Consider the following 27,903-nt stretch of genomic DNA (forward strand, 5'->3'; position numbering starts at 1 on the left):
AATCAGGCAAAATCAACATTCCTCTCCCTGCCATGTGCCAAAACCCGAAGAAGAACAAAACTGTCTTTTAGAGAGGCCTGCGCAGAGGCGGACTTAAGGGCGGGTGTGGGCCCTGGGCTCAGCCCGACTTCTGAAGGGCCCCGGAAACCCCAATTTTATACTTTTTTTAATGACACCAAGTTTGGTTTCATATGTGCAATTTTAACATTAATAGTACATAATATTCTTTATATATTTAAAAATATGGTTAACACGTATTTTTATTTTTCCTCTTTTTTTTCTTAAGGGGCCCAATATTTTCTTCTGCGCCTGTGGGCCTGAGTCTGAGAGCTGTAGTCAGCTCCGGGCCTCAAACCCAGAACAGGGCTCTGAAAGATGGGGCAGGAGAGCAGAGACTAGATCTGTGTACGAACACAGATACAACCGGGAAAGCAGGGCCCTCCAGGTATGGACAAAGACCCGGGACTTTCGGGGTCGGGGAAGGCTGGAATTAGGTGTTGATTTAACAAGATTCATAAGAGGATTTCTAAATTGAAGGGAGTGATTGCTTTAAACTGCAACCAGAACCAATCAAAATATAACCGTATGTTCTTACAAAAAGTGCTAAAGCAGATAATTTGTAAAAATCTCTCCCTCTCCTTTTCAGCCTAGCTGAAGGATGTTTAGGAAAGACCCTATTTCGGAGTCCGGATCCTTCACCGCGATACGGTCCAGGGTTTTTCCAAGCAATCGTGTGGCTCTTCCAAACTCCTGGCTGAGCGGCTCGAAGATGTAAAACACTGATCGGAGAGCCTGATACACGGCCCTACTTCGAAAACGTCCCGGACCGCAAGCTCCTCAGCGCATTTGTTTGGCGTAAAGAGCGCAAATGAGCAAGGGCATTGTTAGCCCGAAGCTGGGACGACAGACTTAGGGGGGCAGCGGCAAGGGAACACTTTCCCTTCCTGTAAAAATCGAGCCGCAGGCAGCCTGGTCTCCTGAGTCTCCGAGGAGCGCGGACCAGGCGGGTCCCCGGCTCGCAGAAGCGAGGCGGCGGCGGCGGCGAGGGACGCGCCCCAGGCCTGCGCTCAGGTGGAGCGGGCGCTGCTCCGCAGTCGCTCCCGGCGCTCCGGGTCCCGCATCGCCCCCGCCCCCTGCGGCCGCGCCGGAGGTGGAGACGTGGGAGGGGGCGCGGTGGCGGAGACGCTGGAGCCCCGCCAGCGAGGGGTCCTGTGCGTGCCCCTTTCCGCCTGCTGGCCCGTGGAGGGGCGGAGCAGTGCAGCCCCCACCCCGTCCCCCTCCCGGATCCTTCCCGCGCCCTTCTTCCCGCCCCGCTTTCCCGGGAGAAACATGGCCGGGAGCAGTGAGGAGGCGCCAGGCTACGGGCGAGGCATAGTGGTAAATGCAACTCCCGATTGATTTCGGGGCTGCGTCGTACGCTCCCCGCGCCCTCCCCTCTCTCCCTTCCTGGCATTCTCCCCTTAGATTCAGTGCTTGAAGCGCCTGCGGGTGAGCGCGGGCCACTGCTTTGTTCTTCCCTCCTGGCGGGGACCCTTCCATCCTCAGACCCGGCGCTCCCAGCTCCCCGCGCCCCGCTCCCCGCTTGCAGTCTGACCAAACACTGAACCTCCCTTCGCCGGATGTTCTCAGTGTCTCCCCTCTATCCTCCTCCCCTCACTCCCGGCCCGGAACCGCTACTCCAGCGTTAAGCCTGTATTGAGTCGGGTCCCCAACTCCTGGCAGCTGCCAGGATTCACCCTTGGGAGGGGGGTGGGTTGGTGAAGACTCCTTGGGCCACCCCTGGAGGCCTCCTTCCCTTTGTGCTTCCCCCTGAATTCTCCAGCACGGGGCTTCTCGTTGTTTTCCTAAAGGATAACAACGAGATTTTCTCGAGGGCACCTAGGAAATAAAGTAGCGCAAACGGATGGAGTTTGGGCTTTGATACCTGCGCTGGGAGCCTGGCTGTGGGGTCTCTGCCCAAGCTCTAGGTAAACTAGGGCCTCTGGGGCGTCAGTTTCGTTGTCTGCAAGAGGGACGGAGCATGAGAAGCCGGTTGAGTGGTCTGGAAAATTTATAAGGAAACACCCAAGGTGGGAAAGTGGAATGATGGGTTCCCAGACCAGACCCTCTGTATCCCTGGCAATCCCTCCATTAGTCAATGAGAAGGAGCCCCTCTTCCAGTGTTCTGGAATCAAGTTAGGCCTGTGACCACCAGTGTCCACCTGTGGCTCCCATCAAGAATGATTTCTGTGGAAGGTGGTGGTTATATTACTGTGTCAGGTTTAATGTAAAAGAGAGGTGAGCCTGACTGGGCCGTGGCGCAGTGGATAGAGCGTCGGACTGGGATGCAGAAGACCCAGGTTCGAGACCCTGAGTTTGCCAGCTTGAGCACGGGCTCATCTGGTTTGAGCAAAAAGCTCACCAGCATGAGCCCAAGGTCGCTGGCTCAAACAAGGGGTTACTCAGTTTGCTGAAGGCCCGCAATCAAGGCACATATGAGAAAGCAATCAATGAACAATTAAGGTATTGCAATGTGCAACGAAAAACTAATGATTGATGCTTCTCATCTCTCTGTTCCTGTCTGTCTATCCCTCTCTCTGTCTCTGTAAAAAAAAACAAAAAAAAACAAAAAAAAAACAAAAAAACAAAAAACAAACAAAAAAAAACCACTGGTGAGGCTGGCCAGTAGGGTTAATTTAATATCTCTTTTTTCAGAGATCACCCTATAATTCACAGATAATCTGTGCTTATGAGTGGTCTGCATGATTAAGTGGGTTGGGGAAGGAAACACTTCACCTGGAACAGGACTGTTCTGGTTGATATATGATATATGTTGCTCAGTTCTTAATTTAACAGCAAAGCCTTTGTTCCTGAAGGAGTTGAAGTTCCCTTATTGATTCATTCCACACCTGCTGACTGTCCTGCTGGGCCCTCCGCAGTGTTCTAGGATGAGGCTGCAGCAGGGAACAAGACAACGCCCTGGCTTCTTGGAGTTTACATTCTAGAGAAGAGTCTGAGCAGGCAGTGTGAAAGCAAACACATGGAGGAGGCAATTTCAATGGTGACATGTACAGTGAGGATGAAAGAGAGTGGCTGGAAGAAGGCTTGGGAGCACTTCTGCTGAGGTGGTCAGGGCGGTCAGGATGGTGGCTTTTCCATGAGGTGTGAGCCACTATATGAAGGGTGAGCGGGAGTAGCCATGGGCAGACTCTGAAGCTGAGTGCTCAAGAGAGAACATACCGAGTACTAAGCAATCGTCACATCCTGAGAAGAAATGATTACTCCAAATTTATGCTTTTTAAAAAGTCTTCATGGAAGGAGATTTCTTGGGGTGGTGTGAACACACAATGCAATATACAGTATACAGGTGATGTATTGTAGAATTGTGCACCTAACACCTGTATAATTTTATTAACAAATGTCACCCCAATAAATTCAATAAAAAAGTTAATTTTAAGAAAACGTCACTCCAGTTGCCTTGAAGAGGATGGTCATGCCTGGGGTTGGGATGCAAGGGATGAAAATGTAAAAGGGAAGAAAGTTCAGCTCTGGACAGATCAAGTCTGTAGTGACCGTAGGGCCTACACGTCAGGATGCATTATGGGCAATTTGAAATTGAGGAGAGTGATTGAATATATTTGGAAATCATCAGCAAGTAGAAAACTATCTGATGCTTGGGAATGGATAGGGATGCCCAATGAAAATGGAAAAAGATTAAAAACTTAGGAATAGAAACCTGGAAGGTCCCAAATATAAGAGGCTGAGTGTCCAGGAGAAGCCAGGTAAAGTGACCAAGAATGAGGAGCAAGGAAGGGTGGTAAGTATCCAGGGAACAGAATTTTGTGAAGGGGTAAAGGGGTAAGGAGGTCATGAAGAGTGCAGATGCTGCATAACACTAGTAGGGACTAAATGGAAAAGTGGCCATTGTTTTCTTAATCACAAAGCCACTAGTGGAAAAAAAAAAAGCGTCCATCAGTAGAATGGTTAAAATATAGCACTGCTATTTGATAGTAGATACTCTTAAAAGGGAATGAGGTAAATCCGTATGACTAATAGGAAAGGTAGATTGTTAAACCTAAAAAAGCAAATAATGGAACCGTGTAAACAGCCTAATCTGTGTCAAAAGAAGCCGTCGGAAAAGTGAGGTGTATTTGTGGAAGATGCAGGGAGGCAGAGAGAGGGCCCACCTTTTTTGGAAATGCCCAGTGCACGGTATAATAAAAAGAGTTTCTGCATTTATGTCACCTTTTTTCCAGTAGAATTTAGGATAATCAGATTAGCTTCAAATTGGGTACAGGCAGGCAAGGCAAACCCAGAGTAAGTTCAAGGTGCTGAAGTTCATTTAGGAGTCTTGAAAACAGAGCTGAGAGCTGAGACTCCCTTCTTCTTTGACGGTGGAGGGGCAGCCCTGAATCTAGAGCTAGCAGTCATGCCTGAAGGAGAATGGGCCCAGTGCAAGGGACTTCGCAGTGAAGAAGAGAAGAGATGAGATTCACTTTTTATATGTGTTTCCAAACTGTTTTTCTCCTTGGGAGAAACCACTTGGAAAATAGTGCAAGAAATAGTCAAAGCACAAAATGTTTTAATGACTTAGGAAGAAGGTTTTCAATATATGTTCAAATGAGAAAAAGAGCGTTGGAATGAGCTCTGGGATTTGATGTTGTATAAAACGGCACAGCTGATGTGCTTGTCACTTCCTCAGCTTGGCCGCGTTTTGCACTTTGAACAGAGAAAGTATTGTTCTGAATAAACTTAGAGCATATTATCTGTGATACCGAAACTATTTTAAAGGCTTCTTGTTTTGGTTTTTTTAAAAGCCGATTAATAACATAATTATCTACAGTACACAGCAGTTTCCATTCCCTTAGGTTTAGGACTTATTTACCACACAATTTGCATGCAACCTTAAGGATAACAAAGGATAAACCAAGTCGTTCCTTTATCTCTAGTTGTCTTTTAGCTCAACAACAAAATTTCACTATTCCAGACTCATTGGAAATAACGCCAGTTTGGATGATAGAATAGTTTTTAGAGAAATACATTTTTCTGCTTTTACATTTACAACTTTAACTAAAGTAACGAGACTTGGGCAACTAAGTGTGAGGCATTTCTTTAAATTAATTAAAACATGTCATTTGTAAGTAAAGCGCTGATGTTTTTGGCACATCTAAATGGTTAATACTTATTACATAAGTGCTGCAGACTAACTATGAATGAGTTTGTATCCATTACTTAGCCTGTTGACCCCTCCAGTGACCAAAGAAGACAGGCATGGCCTTCACTTTGTAGATGAATACACTGGGACGCAGAGCACTTAAAATGCCCAAGGTCTCATAGTTAGTAAGCTTGCCTCCAGGTGTGTTGGACCTGTAAGTCTGTGCTTTTATCCATTACTCCTTTTGCTTCTGACCTGTAGATTACCATTATAGGTGTTTTAATTTGTTATTTTCTTATTCTTTTTTGGGGAGAGGGGTCATCATTTCTAAGCACTTACTATAAATCAGGAAATTACGAAGAACTACGTATTTTATCTGTTCTATACCTAATCCTCACAACTACCCTGTCTATAGACTGTATGTGTCTTATTTAAAGGAAGGGGAACTGATCCTCAGAGAAGGTAATTTTCCTAATGTCACAGCTTGTAAGTGTCAGAGCTAAGCTCAAGAACATGGATAGAGAGCTCTGAGGTTTAGCCAGAGCAGAGGACAGTAGAGAATTGGCATGATAAGGGAATGGGTTCAGCTGTCACCACCTGGAAGGGCTCCGGAAGTAGAGTGGTCAGTGTGTGTGGTCTGGAAGAGGATCCACAAAGGGCTGTGCACTTGGAGGTTCTCCCTGGCTTTGGTCAGGGTTCCTGGCTGGTCAGGATTCCTTACCTTGGCTTGCCAGCGGATCTCCTGGAAGCTGCTCATGTGCAGCTGATGGCCCAGACTCTGACCAGCCACTGTGGTATTGCTGGTTACAGCAGGCCCAAGCAGTTCTCAGGGGTGAAAGCCAGAGCTTCTCCATGCAAACTCACCTGTTGCACCCAGCTAGTTTGCTGGTAGAGGCCACACGTATGTGATGTTCTTCAAATATGCAGATGACCATTTGCTACGAGTCTGACTGTGGTAGATAGGAGTGATCAGAGTCTTGAACAGTGGTGCTCTTTATCACAGGGCAAAACTGAGGGTTAGGCTGGAGTTCAGATAGCATTGGATAATCCATCAGTGGAGGCTGTGTCATTCACTTACTCCTTTAACATTTTTGAACACCTACCATATTCTAGGTCAATGTCCTGGGCATTGGGGATTCAATTATGAATAAGGGAAAGTCTTTGCCAGAAGGAGCTGATTTCCAGTGGGACGAGAGAAGACAAAACGGGTGCATGCACATATACAACATGTCACCATGAGAATACATGCTATGAAGGAAAGTCAAGCTGGGTAGGAGGCAGACAAGGATGAGTGCTTAGGAGGTAGGTCCTCTTTCATATAGGTGGTTAGGGAAGGCCTCTCTATGGAGGTGACATTTGAATGGAGTCTAGAAGGAAGTGAAGAGTAAGCCATGTGGATATCTTGGGGAAGAATATTGTAGGTAAAACAAAGGCAAGTGCAACACTCAAAGCGCAAGCATGTTTGACACATTCAAAGATCAGCAAGGCAGACAGTGGCTGAAGCAGAGTGAGGGGGAGGAGAGGGCTTGCAGACAAGTCAGAGAGGGAAGCCATGCTGAGGACTTGGGTGTACTCACAGCGAAATGGGAAGCCCTTGAAACAATGTCAACAGAAGACTGCTACAATCAATGTACATTTTATTTATTTATTTATTTATTTATTTATTTATTTATTTATTTATTTTTGGTGAGAGAGAAAGAAAGACAGATAGGGACAGACAGATAGGAAGGGAAAGAGATGAGAAGTATTAATTCTTCGTTGTGGCTCCTTAGTGTCCTTAGTTTCATTGATTGCTTTCTCATATGTGCCTTGACTGAGGGTTTACAGCTGTGCAAGTGACCCTTTGCTCAAGCCCGTGACCTTGGGCTTAAGCCAGCGACCATGGGGTCATGTCTGTGATCCCACGCTCAATCCAATGACCCTGCGTTCAAACTGTTAAGCCTACACTCAAGCTGGATGAGCCCACACTCAAGCCAGCAACCTCAGGGTTTTGAACCTGGTCCTTTGTGTCCCAATCTGATGCTCTATCCACTGTGCCACCACCTGTTCAGGCACGATGTACATTTTTAAAGGAGCTCTTCCGCTGCCATGTAGGCGAGCGTTTGTGTATCCAGGTGGAAGCAGAGAGGGGGTTTGGCAGCTAGGACAATAGTCCCAGGAGACATAATGGTAGCCCAGACAGGGGAGGCAAATGGAGGTGCTGAGGGGTGGTCCAGGTTGCTTTTTGAAGGAATTCATGATAGGGTTTGCTAATGGGTCCCGTGAAGGGATGAAAGGATGGAATTGACAACTCTGAGATTTTGATATGAGCAACTGGAAAAATTAGTTGTCCTTTCTTGAGAGAGAAGGATAAAATTAGGGAGAACTATTACAAGTTTGGCTGGCATTCCTGAACCTAAGACGAACATGAGAGCAGATAGGGGCTGGGCAGTAAGTTGTCTTTCTAAAACCTGAGGTAAAGAGAATTGGCTTTAAGTCCTGAGTGAGGAGGAGAATGGAAGGCAGAAGAATGGCCGTTCAGACGGAGTGAACCAGAGGCTGGAAGGGACAGGCGTTTTCTCAAGGAGCCTGGATGGAAGCCTCTAGGAGAACAGATAGCTGTGAGGTGCACCAAAGGTCAGAGGACAGAAGGAGGCAGCAAAGCCTCCAGAAAGAAGGGGAGGCTGACCTGAGCTTCTGCAGAAGGAGCTGAGCTAAGAACACAGCAACAGAAGGGTGTAGATGCAAGACAGGCAGATGAACAGGACACAGAGCTGGGAAGGAAAATTACTTGACTGAGGACCAATCTGAGGACAGCAAGGAGATAGTTTAGGAATTGGACTGTAAAATTAGGATAGGTCAACATTATGAAAGGTCTGGAAAGCTTAAAGCTGGACAGAGGCATCTAATGGCAGTGGGTAGGAGTGGTTAAAGAACCAGAACCAGCAATGCAGCCATTGTAGTGTTTGAGTGTGTTAAAACTTTACTGTTGCATCCTTTCTTGAAGATCCAAAAGTAAAAGTAACACTTTCACCTTCATTTTCTCTCTTACCTCTTTACTATTATAACCATAAAACTTGCACACTCCTTCTAAGCAAGAGGAATACTTGCTAGCAGGTTTCCCAGTACCTGAATAGGTCAGTTTTCTGGAGCAACAGTTTCCCAAATAGACTGACTTCACTTTCCACCATAATACAGCCTATAGAAATCTTTACTAGGCCTGGCCTTTGGTGGCACAGTGGATCAAGCATCGATCTGGAATGCTGAGGTCACCAGTTCAAAACCCTGGGTTGTCCAGTCAAGGCACATATGGGAGTTGATGCTTCTTGCTCCCCTCTTCTCTCTCTCTTTTTCTCTATCTATCTTCTCCAAAATGAATAAATAAATAAAAATAATTTTTTAAAAATTTTAAAGAAAAAAAATTTTTACTAGAAGGACTAGAGCCTGACCAGGCTGTGGCACAGTGGATAGAGTGTCAGACTGGGATGAAGAGGACCCCGGTACGAAACCCCAAGGTCGCCAGCTTGAGTGCGGGGTCACTGGCTTGAACGTGGAATCATAGACATAACCCCATGGTCACTGGCTTGAAGCCCAAGGTCGCTGGCTTGAGCAAGGGGTCACTCGCTCTGCTATAAGCCCCCAGTCAAAGCACATATGAGAAAGCAGTCAATGAACAGCTAAGGAGCTACAACAAAGAATTGATGCTTCTCATCTCTCTCCCTTCCTGTCTGTCTGTCCCTATATGCCTCTCTCTCTGACCCTCTGTCAAAAAAAAAGGAGAAAAAAAAGAAAGAGAAGATTAGAAGTTTGGGTCAACACTAATCCCTGGAAACCTGTATTTTTTAATAGGTTATCTTTCCTAGGCAGATGAGGCATATCCAATGCATAGAAATGTAGTAATATATATAAAATGTAGTAATCTGTGGTATAGTGTATATATTAATATGATTACAAATATAATGTTATATACTCATGTTATATTTATGGTAACATTTATAATTTATGTATAGATTATATTTTTATACATATGTGCTTATTTTAAAGAATACTATCAGGCTAGCGCAAGACATTGAGTTTATACTTTTATTGTATGATGTCAAGGGTTAAAAATAGAGCATGTGCTCTGTTCATTTCAGTACGAGCGTCCTTTATCAGGCTGAATGAAGCATTACCTGTCCCACTGAGCTTTTCAGGGGTTGACAGAATGTAATTTAATGCCATATTAATTATAGGACCAACTCTCTGTTTTCAGTATTATTCTGTTTTTCAAAGAACATTTTTTTGTTTGTTTGTTTTAAAAACAAATTTCCAATGAAAAATACCATAACCAAAATAATGTGATTTGCAGATTACGGACGATTGGCCAGGGTATGACTTGAATTTATTCACATACCCACAGCACTATTATGGAGATTTGGAATGTGTCCTCATACCTCATGGCATCATTGTGGACAGGTAAGTGTTACTCCTGTGTTGGGCTTGGCCCTGTGCTGGGCTGGCTGTCTCTTGTGTGAATCATGCAGTATACTTTAGAACCCTGTTCCTGGTTCATTTTTATGCAGTGGTGGACAACATTTTTTAGGTCAGAGAATTTAAAATAAAAAGAATCTGTGCTTTAACTGAACTGTTTACCTGGACATTTGTTCAGGGGGAATAGTAAGAAGGTTATACATACATAGAGTGTTATATTAGAAATAGTAGCCTCAAGATAACAAGGTTCTGGACAAACTATCAAATGGCAGATGGGAAAGCATTGCTTCTCATCCAAGGACCTTTGTCTCACCTTTGTTTTAGCCTCTTGAGTTAAGCAAGAAGTGTTAAGAGGTGACCTTTGCCTTCATAGGACACACCCCAAGAGCCCAGGCTCTTTCTGCAGCTTACTTCATAGACTGGTGCATAATGTGCACTGGTCAGTGCACAATTTTATTTTCCAGACAGTGGTCAAGTTTTGGGGAAAATGGTATTTGCAGCTCAAAAAGATCTGCACTGAACTCTTTCTGGAATACTATTTATAGTTCTTTCTGATCTGTCTACACAGGTATCCTCTGACTCCTTCATAGTTGATTAGCTTTCCTGAAGCCAATATTTTCTCTCCTATTTAATCCTTACATCATCCCTAATTGTCCCTGCTTTTCAGAGAGCTCCCTGCAGTTCAGCCCACAAGTGCTAGGATTTATAGGTCATACCCTTTCACAAAATAGTCTTCATGCTCAGACTATTGTTTCCACATACCTTTAATTTCTGTACAAAGGTCAAATACTTAAACCTTCTCATTTATAGAGAAAGGTTCGTGGATTTCACAGTGCATTCCCAGGAATCGTAGAGATTCTTCAGAGACCAAGAAAGCGAGGTGCGGGGACACTGGGGATGAGGAGCAAAGGGAGGGTTTGGGCTCCCACTCTACCCTTTCCTTAAACCATAAACATAAACTTCCGCTCCTACTGTTTTTTATCTATTAGCTTCTTCTGAGTTAAACTTTAACTTTATGAAATATATCCTCAGCCAAAAGAAAGTTTGAAATAGACTAAGTGGTTATTATTCCCAGGATATTATCTTTCTATCAATTTCTTTGTGTAAGCAAAAGGAAATGTCATTCATTGACCCACCTTCTAAAATTTTCCATTGGATCAGATTTGAAAATTGTGTGTTCCCTCTCAAACTACAGTATGTTACTAACATGAAGTCTAGTTTGGGTTTCCCATGGCCTAAGATGGCTTTCTATGGAATACAAGCTCTGATCTTCAGAGGGGAAAATAGGTTTCAAAATTAAATAAACTTGGAAAATTTTCTATCTCCCAAATCGCTAAATCTCCCTATTGACAATTGATATTTAAATATATGGGAATTATGCAAATAATGGGGGTGGGGAGAAGAAACCTGCTTGACTTTAACAATTAAACCAATTTTTGTTGTACTCAGTTCACCTCATAATAGCTCTCAGGAGTTTCCACCTTAATATCAGTTTGGAAATCCCATGGTTTAAACAAATTCCTACTTTTCTCACCTGAATTTTATGTCTTAAGTTAATTGCATCCTGATCTAGTGTATGATTGAGTCCTGAGAGGATTATCTGAAGCCTGGTCCCTTACAGGACAATCACCTAGTGAGCTTGTTAAAATGCATATTCTTAAGCTTCATGTCCAGAAATTCTGATTTCCAAGGTTTGGGGTAGGGCTCAGGATTGTCATCCCACCTTTTCAATGAATTAATTAAGATATAATTTATATACTACAGAATTTGCCCACTGTAGGTAAATGATTTAATGATTTTTAAAGTAAGTTTTTATGGTAGGACAACCATCACTTCAATCATTTTGCAATATTTCTATCATTTCAGAAAGTTTGTTTCCTAAGTCTCTGTTCCTGCCTCAGCATTAGATGGTCGCTAATTTGATTTCTTTGTCTATAAATTTGTCCTTTGTGGAGATTTCTTATAAATTAAAGTATACAATATTTAATTATTGATTCACCAGTTGATAGACATTTGGATTCTGAGTTTTTGGCTATTGTGAATAATGCTTCTGTGAATGTTCTTTGGTGGATATAGCTTTTCATTTCTCTTGGATGGATTTCCTGGAGTGGAATTCTGAGTTTTATGCTAAGTTTGAGAAACTGCCAATTATATTTTACATTTCCACCAGCAGTGTAAGAGGTTTCCAGTTTCTCCACACACTTGCCACCATTTAGTATTGTCAGTCTGTCTAATTACGGCCATTCTAGTGGGTCTATAAGGGTACCTCATTGTGGTTTTAATTTGCATTTTCATGGTGATTAATGTGCTTGTTAGCTATGATATGTCTTTTTTGGAGAGATGTCTGTTTAGGTCTTTTGCCATTTTTTAAATTGGGTTGTTTGTCATCTTATTGAGTTCTTTGTAAGAGTTCTTTATATTTTCTGGATGCAAGTCCTTTATCAGTTGTATGATTTGTAAGTATTTTCCCCCAGTTTGTGCTTTGTCTTTTCATTTTCTTGTTGACATCTTTTGAGAAGAAAGTTAGATGAAATATTCTATAAATGTCAATTAGATCCAGTTGGTTTATGATATTGTTCAGTTCAACTATTTCCTTACCGGTTTTCTGCCTGCTGGATTGTCTATTGCTGAGAGAGGGGTTTTGAAGTCTCAAACTGCAGTAGTGGGTTCATCTATTTCTCCTTGTAGTTCTGTCAGTGTTTTGACCCTCTGTTGGTAGGATTGTTATATCTTGTTGGAGAATTGACTTATGTATTATGCAATGCTCCTCTTTATTCCTGATAATTTCCTTGTTCTGAAGTCTGCTTTGTCTGCAAGTAATATAGCAACTCCAGTTTCCTTTTGGTTAACATTAGTGTGGCATGTCTTTCTCTATCCTTTGACTTTTAGTCCATATGTGTATTTATGTTTAAAGTGTGTTTCCTTTAGATGACATATACAGGGTGGGGCAAAAGTAGGTTTACAGTTGTGTATGTGAAAGTTTATTTTTGTGTTATTATTTATTAATTATTGTATTATTTTTAACACGAACCACTGTAGACCTATTTTACTCTACCTGGTATTACTTTTTGTTTGACAGTCTCTGCCTGTTAATTGTTGTATTAGGATCATTCACATTTAAAGTGATTATTGTTCTAGTTGTTTTCATATCTACCCTATAGGTAACTATTTCCTATTCATTGCCCTTCTTTGTTTTTTGTTTTTGGGTTTTGTGGGGGGTTTTTGTCTTCTACTCCATAAAATATCTTCCCCGCACAGTGTGTTGCTTTTGATGACGTGGAGTTTATTTTTCTTGTTTTTAATTTTAAGCCTCACTTACGATGGTTGACCCCTGGGTCTGAAGAGCTTGGTCTTCAGCCTTAGTATGGTTAGAAATTGTACTCAACACCTCGAGCCAGGAAGGCTTCCACTCACTGCTGATGAGAGCGTGGGGAGAGTCAGCAGATATGTTTTGATTACCAGCCTTTTTCAAGTCTTCCTTGGCTTTTACATTCCACCGGGCTTCCCTGGTCTCCCCTGCACACGCGTCCAGTCTCCATCGTCCCGGGATGTGTGGGTAGCTTAGGCCCACTCTGGACTCTGCTCTGCATACACATAGCTCGGTCAATCTGGGATACGCAAAGAGTTTATTGTGTAGTCTGTACTATGACTCTAACCTCCTGGAATTCCCTATCAAATCCAGGACTGGTCTAACCAGTTAGTTGCTCAAACAGGAATGCAAATACTGGAAAATGAAGCCACTGGCCCTCTCTGTTCACATGCTCCCAAAATAGCCATTTCAGGTGCTAATGTTCCCAGTTAGATGCGCCCTCTGGCACTGCCCGCCTGCTTGAACTGCCTGGTTGAACAGCACAGTTGGTGGGGAGGGGGGGTTGAGGGGTCTAATGGGGACATTCTTGGGTGAGCATCCATAGACTTGCTCTGTTTCTACCCAGTGTTCAATATTTTCATAAATAAATGATTCTCAGTTTGTTTTATGCCTTTGGTTGATTCCAGTGAGCTGAAAAGGTTACTTTTGTTTTTGCCAGTTTTGTCCAGTTTTATAGTTGCTGTTTATGGAGAGGATGTGTTGACCTCTTCACTCCATCATGCTGAAACAAATGTCCATTTTTATAGAATATCTGGCATGCTGATATACATTTTTTGATGATTATATTTGAGACTGAAACCATGGTTGCCATTTTATAAGTGTATGTGCATGTGTGTAGACATATACTTATATAAAACATCTATAATGGAGTAGAAAAGGTGAAGGGGTCGAGTAGTAAAAATTGCCAATTATAAAGACAGTCATGAGATGTAACATACAACTTGAGAATATAGTCAATAGTATTATAATAACTATGTATGGTGTCAGATGGTACTAGTCTTATCAGGGTTATCACCTCATAAGGTTTATAAATGTCTAATCACTATATTGTATACCTAAAACTAATATAATATTGTATGTAAACTATAATTGAAAAATATTTTTAATTTAAATGTTTTTAAATAAAAGAGATAACAAATATATGTAAAATATATTATATAATTATCTTTATGTAGATTATATGTAATATAATGTTTTACATTATATATATATAAATATATTGAGATCATTCAGTTTATTTATTTTAAAATTGATTCTATTTGAGACACCAGTAGGAATTTTTTTTAAGTATGTGCCCTAGGTCCTGCCTTTATTCAAGGTTTTAATGTTATATGGATGCATGGGCAGTGGACTTCTAGACATGAAACAATTAGAAAAAAAATATGAGCATTCTAAATTAGGTATTGGGTGCCAATGTAAGGTTGCATCATCATATAACTCCAGGAGGCATAATTCACATCACACTCAACGGAAATGGTGCCACTGGGATTATACCCAGGGCATCTTTCACATAGGTAGTGTGCTGTCTTTGTGAAATGTAAGGCAAATGTTATTCTTTTGATAGTACTAAGCGCTTGACTTTTACTTCAGTCTCCTTTAATGTTGAAAGATGGTGAGTCATTCTCCATATCCCTTTTGTCTGCTATAAAGTGAGCAGACTATCAGCAAATACCATCATAGCATTAAGGTCAATAGCCAAGCTCTGTGGTGATAAAATAACAGTATTCATGATTTTTGACTTTATGTTTTACACCTCAATCATTTTTGTGACACAGAAGAGCAACGATGTGCTATTAATGATGTGACTATCAGAAATATGTTTTGAACACTCTCTCTTTGTCCAACATGAACAAAGCTTCTCTATCTGTAGGCTTTGTTCTTCCAAGGTCCTCTCCACAATCTTTTGCATAATCTAATATGTGTAGTACATCATGCATTTTTCTAAAAGGAACAAAAACACTCAGAAGTGGTATGTTTTAATATAACGTTTAATCCCTTCTTTCAGAATTGAGCGGCTGGCTAAGGATATTATGAAAGACATAGGATACTGTGACATTATGGTCCTGTGTGTGCTTAAAGGAGGTTACAAGTTCTGTGCTGATCTTGTAGAACACCTCAAGAACATCAGTCGAAATTCAGATAGATTTGTCTCTATGAAGGTTGATTTCATCAGACTAAAAAGTTATAGGGTAAGTCATTTGTTCCATTTTTATTTTATGACCTTTAGAATGAACAAGTTAATAGAATAAAATAACTAGTAATATTATCAAAATGAAGATTGTAATTTTTTAAAATTTGAAACAAGCTGCAGCTTGTAATTTAAATAGTATTCTTTGGGCTAGGATGGGGCTGGGGGAGAGTACTACTATCTATATATTTACACATATATGGAAAGATGCTTCAGGAATAATTCATGCTTGCTTTTGTGGTTATTTCTTGGTGCCCCAGCTTCTCAAGTGAGTGTGTTAAGAATGAGTGTTAAGAAAGTTCAGTGAACATTGACATATCTCTGCTTGTTACTGTTGGCCTGGAGACCTGAGTGAGGATGTCCTACCCAGAAAGGAGAGTGTTAATACCTGGGTGGCTGACTTTAGGTAGAGAAAGGAAGTCTGTGGGGACAGGAAGTTATCACATGCGATGCGACAAGACCAGGGAACCTCCAACAGAAGGCCCCGCCACCCGTCTATGCCAGGCTCCTCTTGGCCACTACTGAACAGAATTGAGAGAGATTGTTCTCCAAACACTGCATCGCCTTAGCCTTCTCCTCATTTCTCTATGTTACCTTTTGTGAGGCTTTTTGATTCAAGATATGGTAAGTCATTAAAACTGGCTTACTATTGGGTGGGGAGCTTTTGGAGGTCAAAATCATGAAAATGTTCACATTGATTAAACTAGGTTGCACACTTTCATTCACTTTTTGAATTGGTTTTCCGCTGCCACCTGACAAAATCACCATGAACATAGTGACTTAAACCAACACACTTTTACCACTTTATAGTTTCTCTAGGTCAGAAGTCAGGGCATGGGTTGTCTGCTCAGTCTTCCCAGACTGAAATCAAGGTGTTAGCTGGGGCTGTGATCTCATGTGAGGTTTGGGGTCCTTTTCCAAGATCACTGATTTTTAGCAGAATTCAGTTCCTGTTTCTCTGCTGACTCTAGGCTGAAGACTTCTCAGGTCTTTCCCTCATAGACTCCTTGATAGGCAGCTCAGAAAACTTTAGCAGACCCTCTTTTTAAAGGCTAATCTAATTAAAATAGGTTCACCTAAGATAAACTCCCTTTCGATGAACTCAGAGAGTGAATTCCCATGATACTTATAAGTCTCACTCAAATTCAAGTGGAGAAAATTATACAGGGCATGTATACCAGAGGATGGAAATGGGGAGGGGGCATTTTAGAACTCTGCCTACCTCTCTCTGTGACTCAATTACTTCAGCTATGGAGCAGTTGGAAAATTATTTCTATTTCTTGAGATACTGATACATTTTCTGTCTTGAGTTTTGCTTTTTCCAGAATGTCATATAGTGTAATCATGTGCCATATAACCTTAGTAAGTCTAAATCTTAGCATAATTCATTTGAGATACATGTATTGTTACGTGTACCAGTAGTTCATTTCTTCTTATTGTCAAGTAGGATTTCATTACATGGATATACCACAGTTTTTAAATCCATTCATCAGCTAAAAGATATTCAGTTTGTTTCCTTTTCAGGGTCATTATGAATAAAGCTGCTATATATATCCACACACAGGTTTTTGTGCATAATGATGTCTTAGATTCTCTTGAGATTGCTCAGTCATATGGTGACTGTATAAATTGCCTAACTCTTCTCCAGAGATTGAATAATTTTACATTCCTATCTACAGTATGAGATTTCCAGTTCTTCCACATTTTTAGCAGTACTTGGTATTGCCAATTTTTCTTTACTCTTTATTTTGCCCATTCCAATAGGTGATGGTATCTCATAGTGATTTTAATTTTTATTTCCTCATTGAATAATGATATTGAGTACAATTTCATTTGCCTATTTGTTCCTTTGATGATGTGTTTATTTAAATATCTAGCTTATTTTTAAAATTGGATTGTTTGTCTTCTTATTGTTGAGTTTTGAGAATTCTTTATATATTTTTTGTCACAGATTCTTTATTAGATAAAAGAATATATTTTTGGCCTTACCAGGCAGTGATGCAGTAGATAGAGTAACAGCCTGGGACCCTGAGCACCCAAGTTCAAAAACCCGAGATCACTGGCTTGAGTGTGGGCTCACAGGCTTGAGCAGGGTCGCCAGTTTGAGCATGGGATCATAGACATGACCCCATGGTCTCTGGCTTGAGCAAAAAGATTGTTGGCTTGAAGCCCAAGGTTGCTGCCTTGAGCCCAAGGTCGCTGGCTTGAAGCCCAAGGTTGCTGGCTTAAGCCCAAGGTTTCTAACTTGAGCAAGGGGTCACTGGCTTGGCTGGAGCTCCCAATCAAGGCACATATAAGAAAACAATCAATGAACAACAAAGGTGCCGCAGCTATGAGTTAATGCTTCTCATCTCTCTCCTCTCTGTTTGTCTATCCCTGTCTGTCTTTTTCTCACTAAAAAAAATATCAATTAATTAATTTTAAAAAAATACATATTTTTAATGCATTTTGAATACATTTCCAAGTAGTGGGTTGTTATGTTCCTATTTTGTAACAGTGACTTTTATTCAAAGAGCATGCTTTAAAATTTTTTATCAACTCCAGTTATCAATTTTTTCTTTTATGGTTCATGCTTTTTGTGTATCTATCTAAGTAACCTTTGCCAAATTCAAGGTCACAAAAATGTTCTCTGGTTTTTTTGAGTTTTATCGTTTTAGATTTAAAACTAGGTCTATGGTCCATATTGTGTTAATTAGTACAGTACAGGTCAGGGTCTTTTTTTTTTTTTTTTTTTTTTTTTTTTTTTTGGCAAATGAATGTTTGATTATTCCAGAATCATTTGACAGTCAATTGACTATATCTGTGTGGGTCTATTTCTGAACATTATATCCAGTTCTGTTCATGTATGTGCTTATCCTTTTGTCAATACCCCACTCTATAGATTACTGTAGCTATATAATACATCTGGAAATTAGGTAGTATATGTCCTTCCAACCTTGTTCTTTTTCATAAACTCTCTTAGTTATTCTACTTACTTGCTTTTCCATATAAATTTTAAAATCATGTTGTTGCCCTGGTTGGTTGGTTCAGGGGTAGAGCACTGGCCCGGCATGTGGAAGTCCCAGGTTTGATTCCTGGTCAGGGCACACAGGAGAAGTACCCATCTGCTTCTCCCCCCACTCCCCTCTCTTTGCCTCCCACAGCCATGGCTCAGTTGTTTCAAGCGCATCAGCCCAGGCACTGAGGATGACTCCATGGAGCCTCTGCCTCAGGTGCTAAAAATACTTCGATTGTGAGCATAGCCCCAGATGGGCAGAGCATTGTCCCCAGACAAGGAATGACGGGTGAATCCTGGTTAGGGTGCATATGGAAATCTATCTTTCTATCTCCCCTCCTCTAATTTGAAAAAGAAGAAAAACAATTAAAATCACATTGTTGATTTCTACAAAATAACCTATTAAAATTTTTGTTGTTTTGAATCTACAGATCAATTTGAATTAAAATCTTAACACTGTTTAGTATTCAAATCCATGGACAGGGTATATTTTTCAACTTATTTAGGTCTTTTTTAATGTCAGCTCTTTTCAGGTTTGCCAGAGTCAGATCTTAGACATACTTCTTAGGGTTATACCCAAACATTTAATGTTTTAGGTCTTATTATATTGTAGTTGTAAATTTTTCTTTGAATTTTAATTTTCAATTGTTTATTATAAGTATATAGAAATACTGTTGATTTTGTATATTTAAAACTCTTATTAGTTCTTTGTAGACTTTTTTGATTTTTTATAAAGATAATTTCTTCTGTAAATAAAGGTGGTTTTACTTCTTCCTTTGTAGTTTATATAGTTTAAGTTTCTTTTTATTGCTTTATTGCACTGGCTAGTATTTCCTATACAATTAAGTCAATCTTGCTGAAACTAACAGCATTGTAATCCATATAAGCTTAACAATACTGCTGATGATGCAGGTGAAAATGGGCTCTTCCATGGAGTCATAAGGAAAGCATTGCAGAGACTCATGTAGGAGGGGATGAGGCTTTGTGGTCAGATTTATTCAAGGTTGAAATGGAAGGCTGTCCCCACATTGCCAATGTCTTGTCATCCTCCCTTTCACCATTGAAAAAGTCCAGTCTAGTCTTCCCTAGACCCAATACAAAAACCAGTGTCCAGATATTCTGTGCCACAGTTCAAATCATATCAAAGCTTAGTTCATTCCAGTCTTTGTCTTTGTCCTTCAGCACAGTCTGTGTTCTTGGCTATGCTCTTGTTGGTGCTATGTCCAGGCCCCGTTTAGAGTCCATGCTCTTGTTGGCAGGCAGCCAGCCTGCGAGGTTCCTAGAGCCTCATGGCTGCTTGGAGAATGTGGATGACTATAACAAGTGTGTTTCCCGTGAAAGAAAAGAAGAGAGAACTTCTCTGTTAGGCTTAGGTTATATTGCCTTGGACTTTGGGAAAGTCTAGGGCTTCTTTAAACTAATAAATCAACTTCCTAATCTTTGGTGTTCTTCTTATGGTTCTTTCCCCTAACCAATCTGATCCTTCCAGGCTAGACTGACAAGTCTCTGTGGCCACCATATTGGCTTCTATTGCACATGCCTCAAAGAAGAAGCACCTACCCCCCTAGTCTGGGGATGGACATGTTGGGGGAGGAAGGAGTGTTAATTCCTTTCATGGGACTAGACTGCAATGTACTGGTGTATCTCAAACTATAATTTCCTAGTGAAGCAAGCAGGTTTTTTCATTTCTGGTTCCCTTTTCTCTCTTCCCTTATTAATATCTAGCTACCTCTACTGACTTTATCATCTTTCACTCTTCATTTCTCTAAATATCCTCTCTATTTTATCAGTGTTTTAACTAGAGGCACACATTGTAACACTTATTAACAGTCATTAACACTTATTAATTAGTATACATAACTCGTGTTTATGTGATACTAGTTCAGAACAAATAGTTGCATTCTAAAACTCCAATAACATTGTAATCATTATTGCTGCATCTAGGCTGATATTTTCAAATAGACATATTTTTCCTGGGGGTAAGGGTGTAGGGGCTCCTACCCAGGGTTCTGATGAAGGAGGAAGGCAATTCTAGATTTTAAATCTTTCTCAGTTACATCCATTCTCCACACTGTATATTTTAGCTTTTGTCCTACCCTTAAATCCTGTAGAACCCAAGCATGATGTGGTATCTCTTCTCTTCTAACTAAATGTTTTTCCTCTTGTTTGTCTCCAAAGTGACACACATCAGTGGTGGGATTCAAATAATTTAACAAGCAGTTCTCTGCCCTAATTACAAGGGCCATTTTAACAACCAGATCACCAGACTCAACAAAAAATTAGGCATTGGTTCTGCCAAACCCATGCGAACCTTCTGAGTCCCGCCATTGACACACATCCTCTCCTAAGAAATTACCTGACGTAGAGGCCTACTTGCTACTCAGAGAAAGCTTTTCGGCTAATTAAATTTGCTGAGAAGCCATGGGAAACCATATTTATAGTCCAGGCACAATGAGAACAGCTCTCTGCTCACAGCACATAAACTGTCCTCATCCAGAGATGAATTAATTTCTCTGTCTGGTTAGGCTTGAGCTGACCTTCCTTTTCATACTTTAGCCATTTCAACATTCCTGAGGGCAGAGAGACCTATTAAAAAACCAAGCTAATAAACATCACCAAATAAGGGGAACAGGACTAGGTCATTTTCCTCCGAGGGTGTCTGGTGCTCCTGCATGCCTCCAGACCTATTCATAGGGAGCAGACATCTCGAAAACATTTCAGCAGAAACAAGGGCCACTAGAGTGCTCTTTTTGTTCCTTTAGAAATTTCTGGAGGGGAATCAGGACTTTGTGTACTGTTACCAGGTTGAGATCAAAAGCACTGTGTAGTTTTACTCTCTCTTACTCTTCTACTCTGTGACTCATTCTAAATTTCTTCTTTGAGGAAAGAGGATGAAAGTTCAATGTACTGTAGTAACCATGAGCATTAGGAGCTCTTTTCCTGGAGGATCTCATTGTTTGATGCCCTTCATAGTTTACTCACGACTGGTGAGGGTGGGGGCTCCAAACATCTCCTCAGGGCTTTAGGTAATTCTACTTGTCATTTTGTTAAAGGTACCATAAGACATGAAATAAATTTACATGAATGATAGCAATCTAGATAAAGATTATTTAGAAATTAGCATTAGGCTAATTCACTGGAGAACTGGCCAATTTACTCTTGTTCTTTAATGAAATGAGAGGCAGTGGCAACCTGAATTCTTAACACTTCAAGTTTTTCTATCCCTTCTTCCTTTTTCCTGCTATCTTTCCACTAATGTTTATTCAGCTCTTGCTAGATGAATTTAATATCTCATTTAATCCTGACTGCAAACCTTGCCAAGGTATGTTTCATTCATTTCCTCTGTTATTGATGAAGGAAAGGAGACACAGAGGGATAGTTAGCTCCCCTAATGTCACACAGCAGTGAATAGTCCAGATGGCATTGGAACCCACACCATCAGTCTCTCAGCCCATGGCACTTTGTAGTACATCCACATTTCCAACACAATTTTCTAAGGTTTTCCACAAAACTTTACTATTCGTGTTTACCAACATTTATACAGGAACTGGTTATATTTGCTCCTAAAAATATATGTCAGAAAAAGTTTAAGTACCTATATACAATTATTATTCTCATTTTGTCATACTTTTCCTTTATAAAACAGTGACCTTAGTGGAGAGAATCTGGTAGTTCTGTGAGAGAATTTATTACATGTATGACCTCTCATCCGCACACAAGAGGCTGCACTTTGCAGCTGGTCTCATAAGATCAACAAAATTTAGTGAAAGTATTCAGTGTTCATATTTTTTAATAAAAAAATTAAATATCATTTTTCATAAGAATGTATTCAGCTATGGGGCCTAATTTCTCAGCTGCTCTTATTCAAAGATACCCTGCATCGTATGGGCACCTTATTTTTTTTATATTTGTGTTATCACTACATTACACATTTAAAAAAATATTTTCTTTTTATCAAAGTAATATATTTATGCAGATTAACAGAAAAAAAATAGAGAATTTGACTGTCAATGTTATGGAAGAGACAGCTTGAAAATGCTATTGCTACCAAAATGCCATGTGTAATATGATTTAAAAGTATTTTAAATGCTTTGTGGAGCTCACAAGAAGGTAGGGAATACCTATGAGCAGGTAGCTCCCAGGATTAGGCTTAGAGAGAAAGAATGTCAGTCTCAGTAGTCTGGTTTTCACAAATGTGCAGAGACAGCTAACAGAGCCCTGGACACATATAAAATAGGAAGTTCAGTGAGACCCTTGGGTAACGCTCAGGCCTTCAAAGATGTATACGCTTGGTGAAGAAATTCATCCATTGGTAATGGGAGATCCAAAGAAACTAGCTTGTCTTTCTTGGTGTGGGCTGTACTGGGAAAGTAAAATATCCCTTATGAATTTTTAAGCACAAGACTATATCACATGTGAATTTGATGTTTTAATTTACTGTACCTGCATAGTCTGGGAAACCCCAACCAGAAAATTTAATATTAAAATTGTTCTTAGACTACAACACCCACATGTGATTGTTAGAAGTGAGTTGAAAACCTCTCTAGAGAGAGCACCTCAACTTAAGAGGGATTCCTACAGATAAGCTTCACTTATTCTGAACTCACAGACCCAAAGCAAAAAGGGCAAGTGGAAGCAACCCACACGGGCAAGATCAACTGGCAGAAGCAGGTAAACAAACTGTCTGAAAGAGAATATAAACTAATTCTATTTAACATGACCAAAGATATAAATGTCAGTATTTTTTTTTTAAAGATAGAACATAAGAAGAAAAAAACAAAATAACTTTTAAGAGTGAAATAATAGAATGTCTAGCAGTGAAAAAGGTAGTAATTGAATGGTTAAGATAGTAACTCAAACAATAGGATATGCAGAAGATTGGATGTTATAAATATGAATTTTGAAATGGAAGATAAATCTGAAGAAGTTATTCAGATATAATAAAGAAAAAAATTATTCATGAATATAAGACAGAGAAGATAGGAGATATGAAAGATTGAATGAAAAGACCCAAAATATGTCACATAGGCATTCTATATGAAAATACTGGAGAACTGAAGAGAGGCAATTTGTATAAGCTAAGACCTAATCATAGTCTAGAGTTGATGAAAGAAAGACATGACTACTCAGATTCAGGAAGTAAAGTGAGACCACAACTAGGTGTGACATAGTCAAACTGAAAAACAAAACACCAGAGTCAAATAATTGCCAAGGCAACTGGGGAGAAAGGAAAAGTTGCCTTTATAAGAATTTCCATTATCATATCAATGGTCTCCTCAAAGGCGATAACAGAAATCAGAAGACATGGAGTAGTATCATCGATATACTAAGAGAAAATAACTGCTAACACAAGTGTAAGCGCCAGACAAAGACATCAGTAGTCTCATTCTGAAAGAGTTCCCTAATAACAGATGCTGGCTGAGAGCACCTCCTAGGAGTATATTTTAGTAAGAGGGAGATTGAATCCAAAAGAATAAATGTGATGCAAAGAAATAGAAAAACATGTAGGTAAATCAAAAAAGTTTTGATTGGTTTAAATAATAATTGATGAAAATAATACTGATTATGACAACACTTTGGTGGTAAAACAAACAAGACAGAATTGAAATACCAAGTCAAACTCACTTGCCATGGTCAGAGCAAAAACATGTTACTGTCCTGTTACTGTTTAGGAGAAGCATAGAGATGTTGATGACTTTCAAACTTTAATTTAGGCATACCTTTAAAAATTTTAGGGTAACCAATGAAAGAATAGGAATATTGTGTATGTTATGTTTAACTTCCAGGTACTATGTATAGAGAAACCTAAAACTTGATTGATTTTTTTTTTTTAATGTGAGAGGCGGGGAGGCAGAGACAGACTCAGACATGTGCCCGAACTGGGGTCCACCAAGCAAGCCCACTAGGTGGAGGTGCTCTGCCCACCTGGGGCCGTTGCTCTGTTACTCACAACGGAGCCATTTTAGTGCCTGAGGTGGAGGCCATGGAGCCATCCTCAGCACCCACGGCCATCTTGCTCAAGCTGCTTGAGCCATAGCTGTGGGAGAAGAGAGAGAGGGGAGAAGGGGAGAACAGATGGTCACCTCCCTTATGTACCCGAACCAGGAATTGAACCCAGGACTTTCACATACTGGGCCAATGCTCTACTGCTGAACCAACCAGCCAGGGCTTGATTTTTCCATAGTAGACAGAAGATGAGAAACAATTAGGTATCTTATTATACCCATTCTACAACTAAAGAAACTGAGACATGAATGTTAAGTAACATGTCCAAATCAAAAGGTTTATAAAAGAAGTATATAGTATCAAACCCAAGTTCAACTCCAGAGCCCAAGGCTGAGACCACTAAAACATTGTCTCTATAGAGAGGTGTTGTGTTGAGATGTATTAGACTAAAAGAATGAAAATTTCACCAAATGAATCAACATTAGTTTTTTCTTGAGCTTAATTTTGATATTTACTGAACTCGTTTAAGACAGCTCCCATAATTTCTGGAAAAATGGCAATATCTGTAAATAGATAATTAACTGCTCATTTTTCTGAAATGTTTTATGTATTAGTAAACTATCAAGAATTACCTACCAAGAAAATAAATAATAAATAGTAACACTTGATTTTCTGGTAAGTTGTGGGAAACTAGTCCTCCCTGGTCCTCTTCCCCTCCCCGTGGAGGCTGCCATGTTGTCTCTCTGGCTGCACTTCAGGCTGCAGCTCGTGGCAGCCACATCCGGCAGAACCACACCGGAGCCTGGAGATCAAGCTCCTCCCAGCTCCTGAAGGTCGAGAAACCTGAACCGGAGAGAAACAGCTGTAATTCAGCTACTCCTTGAGCTACCCAGCTGAGTTTGTTCTGAGGAAGTTCTGTCAGAGAAGGGGTGGGAGGCCTCTTGAAATATTTATTCTAAGTGTCTCAGGAGTAGAAAGCTGTGAGGATTTGAAAAGCTGGTGGAGAGTAGGGCCCAGCAGGTGACTTCTCAGCCAACTTTTTGTATGTGGATGTATTATTTGCCAGCTTTCCCCCTCTTATCCTTCTGAAACGTTACCTTGAATTAAAGGTTTATTACATACAATCCAACGTGAGGATAAAGTGCATTACTCAGATTTCGTCTTCCACCAGTTTTGCTGTGAGCAAAGTAAAATCTTCATCAAATTTTCGAGGCTTTAAAAACTGAAGAGAAATTTTATTTTAAGTGGACCATAGTTGCGCTAGATCCTCCCCCATGCTGTTTGAACATGCACTGCTTTGTACTAATTAATACTTCCTGTGTGCTGGCAGCAGCCAGAGAACGCTCTCTGGTGATAACATACAATCCAAAGCGTGGCTGCAGTAAGACCGAGATTTGCCATGCTGGGGACGTGGGCCCCTGAGGAAGCTGGCATCTTCATTAAAGCGGCTCATTAGAGCTAATGGTTGGCCACAAACCTAATCCCTTGAGGGAAGATAAAAGCTAAAAAACGTTTCTTCTCTCTCATTCCCACAGTAGAACAAAGGGTCCAAGTCAATCCTTGATGATCCACGCTAGTGAGGAATGGGAACAGGATAGATAAGCTGGACCCAGCATCCTTTGTTGTAGTGAGTAGTTTTCACTTGGCCCCACAACAGGCTTCGCACTGAACCTCTTCCATGTAGTAAGGGGCCTTGAGCTGAACGCCCCCTATTCTTTCTGAGACAAGAAGTCCACCTGTCCCAGAGTCCCATCTTGGGCATAGGATGAAGATAAGGACTCTAATTTAATTCTTTGGAGATGGACAGGTGGAAAAAAGAGGTCCCCATTCTTTGGGGTGCTGGATGGGTCCAAGATGGGTGTGTATTCATGTCATTTGTAGTATTATGTGTGTGTAAGAGAGGAAGGAAAACTAAAGGCATAGGAAAAGGAAAATGAGAGACAAAAGAAATTCTAAAATTTGCCACATTTCATTAAATCTAATATGTCATAGATTTTTCAAGTATACCATTATTTTATGTACCACTAATAAAGAAAAACTGCTATAAATTAAGCCATGATCTGACATGGATTATAAGATGCATCCTGATTTGGGATATATTAAAATGTGAAAAAAAATGTACCACTTGGATTGAATGGATTGGTAATTCCCTTTTTTTTTTTTTTTTTTTTTTGTAATATCATTTGCAAGTGTTCAAATAGCTGAAATATAAAGAAAACATTGTCTTCAAATTTTGGTTATTCTTAAATCTTAGGTCCTGTAATATTATTCCAATGCCCTTTACAAATGGTGGGGTATTCCTTTGAGGCAGCAGATTTTTTCCCACTTAGTATCTGAAATATTTTTAACTTCTTTAAAACACTTTTGCAGATTTTGAAGGGAGAGTTACATACTAAAGAATAAATCAGAGAGAGGCCTGGGTGGTTTGAATCAACTCACATCCATCTTTAAAATTAATTAAAAGGCATTTATGAAACCAGAACATAATTTCTGTGTCACTTCTGGATAGATATATTAACCCATCTGTCATGTTCATATGTTTACTGAAAAAAGGAGTATTGATATTATCTGTTTTGTCTTTGACCTTTAGTTCTTAAGATATATTTACTATTAGCTTTCAGCATGACTGGATGAAAAAACTTGGCAGGAGGTAAATATTTATATCTTTTTGACCTTAAAAGAGATCACCTAGATTTTCCTAGCTTACTAGGAAAGTTTACTTTGAGATATATTTAATTCTAGCAAGTAAAAGATTTTATTTATTTATTTTTGTGTGGTGACACAGACAGAAAGAGAGACAGATAGGGACAGACAGACAGGAAGGGAGAGAGATAAGAAGCATCAATTCTTCATTGAGGCTCCTTAGTTGTTCATTGATTGCTTTCTCATATGTGCCTTGACGGGGTTGGGGGTGGGGGCTACAGCACAGCAAGTGACCCCTTTCTCAAGCCAGAGACCTTGGACTTAATCCAGTGACCTTGAGCTTCGAGCCAGTGACCCTTGGGCTCAAGCCAGTGACCATGGGCCACATCTATGATCCCACATTCAAGCCAGTGACCCCTCGCTCAAGCTGGTGACCCTGAGCTCAAGCTGGATGAGCCCGCACTCAAGCTGGCAACCTCAGGATTTTGAACCTGGGTCCTCTGCATCCCAGTCCCACTCTCAATCCACTGCGCCACCGCCTGGTCAGGCAAAGATTATTTTTAAAGTAAAACCAAAGCCTTTTTTTATATATTTATTTATTTATTATAAATTTATTTTTCAATTACACTTTACATTCAACATTATTTTGTATTAGTTTAAGTTTACAGCATTGTAGTCAGACAATCACATACCAAGCTTGTTTTTATAATAAAGTTAATGGTAGGGTTTATAACCACATTTTAATTTATCGTTTCTAACAGTTTTTTATTTAGTAATATATATGCATTTTATTAACGTACATTCTTCATAATAAAATTAACTATAAAGATGCTCATTAAAATAAACGATTCGTCTTTCTTTATAAAAAGCAGACACTGAGATGGCAAGTAAATGAATAATGCAGAAATAATTATTAAATTATAGAGGCCAACAAAGTTTCAAAGACCACTGTGGAGCTAGGGCTGTGCTTAACTCAGTAACTCTCTCAGACTGGGTTGACTCCTAGCTGAGGAACGTGACCCAGCCCAGAGTAGGGCATTCTGGGAAATGCGCTCTGCTGCCAGTGCAAGTTGAAGTGCAGGGCGGCAGGTGTAACACATAGCTGAGAGATGGGATAAGAGACCACAGCCTTTAGAGCTCCAGAAACGAGGCAGGAAGGATGAGCAAGCTTGTATTCT

General features: G+C 40.3%; 1 protein-coding gene across 1 annotated transcript in view; it reads left to right on the top strand.

Moving 5' to 3' along the window:
• Window positions 1–982: 982 nt before the first annotated feature.
• The window catches only part of PRTFDC1 (phosphoribosyl transferase domain containing 1), a 121,106-nt gene continuing 94,185 nt past the window's right edge, over window positions 983–27,903 (top strand). The window contains exons 1-3 of the mRNA XM_066385930.1: window positions 983–1,377; window positions 9,462–9,568; window positions 14,959–15,142. Of these exons, the coding sequence (XP_066242027.1) occupies window positions 1,330–1,377; window positions 9,462–9,568; window positions 14,959–15,142 (339 nt within the window). The 5' untranslated portion in view covers window positions 983–1,329. The remainder of the gene's footprint in view (window positions 1,378–9,461; window positions 9,569–14,958; window positions 15,143–27,903) is intronic.

Source organism: Saccopteryx leptura, chromosome 5, assembly GCF_036850995.1.
Source record: "Saccopteryx leptura isolate mSacLep1 chromosome 5, mSacLep1_pri_phased_curated, whole genome shotgun sequence".
NCBI lineage: Eukaryota > Metazoa > Chordata > Mammalia > Chiroptera > Emballonuridae > Saccopteryx > Saccopteryx leptura.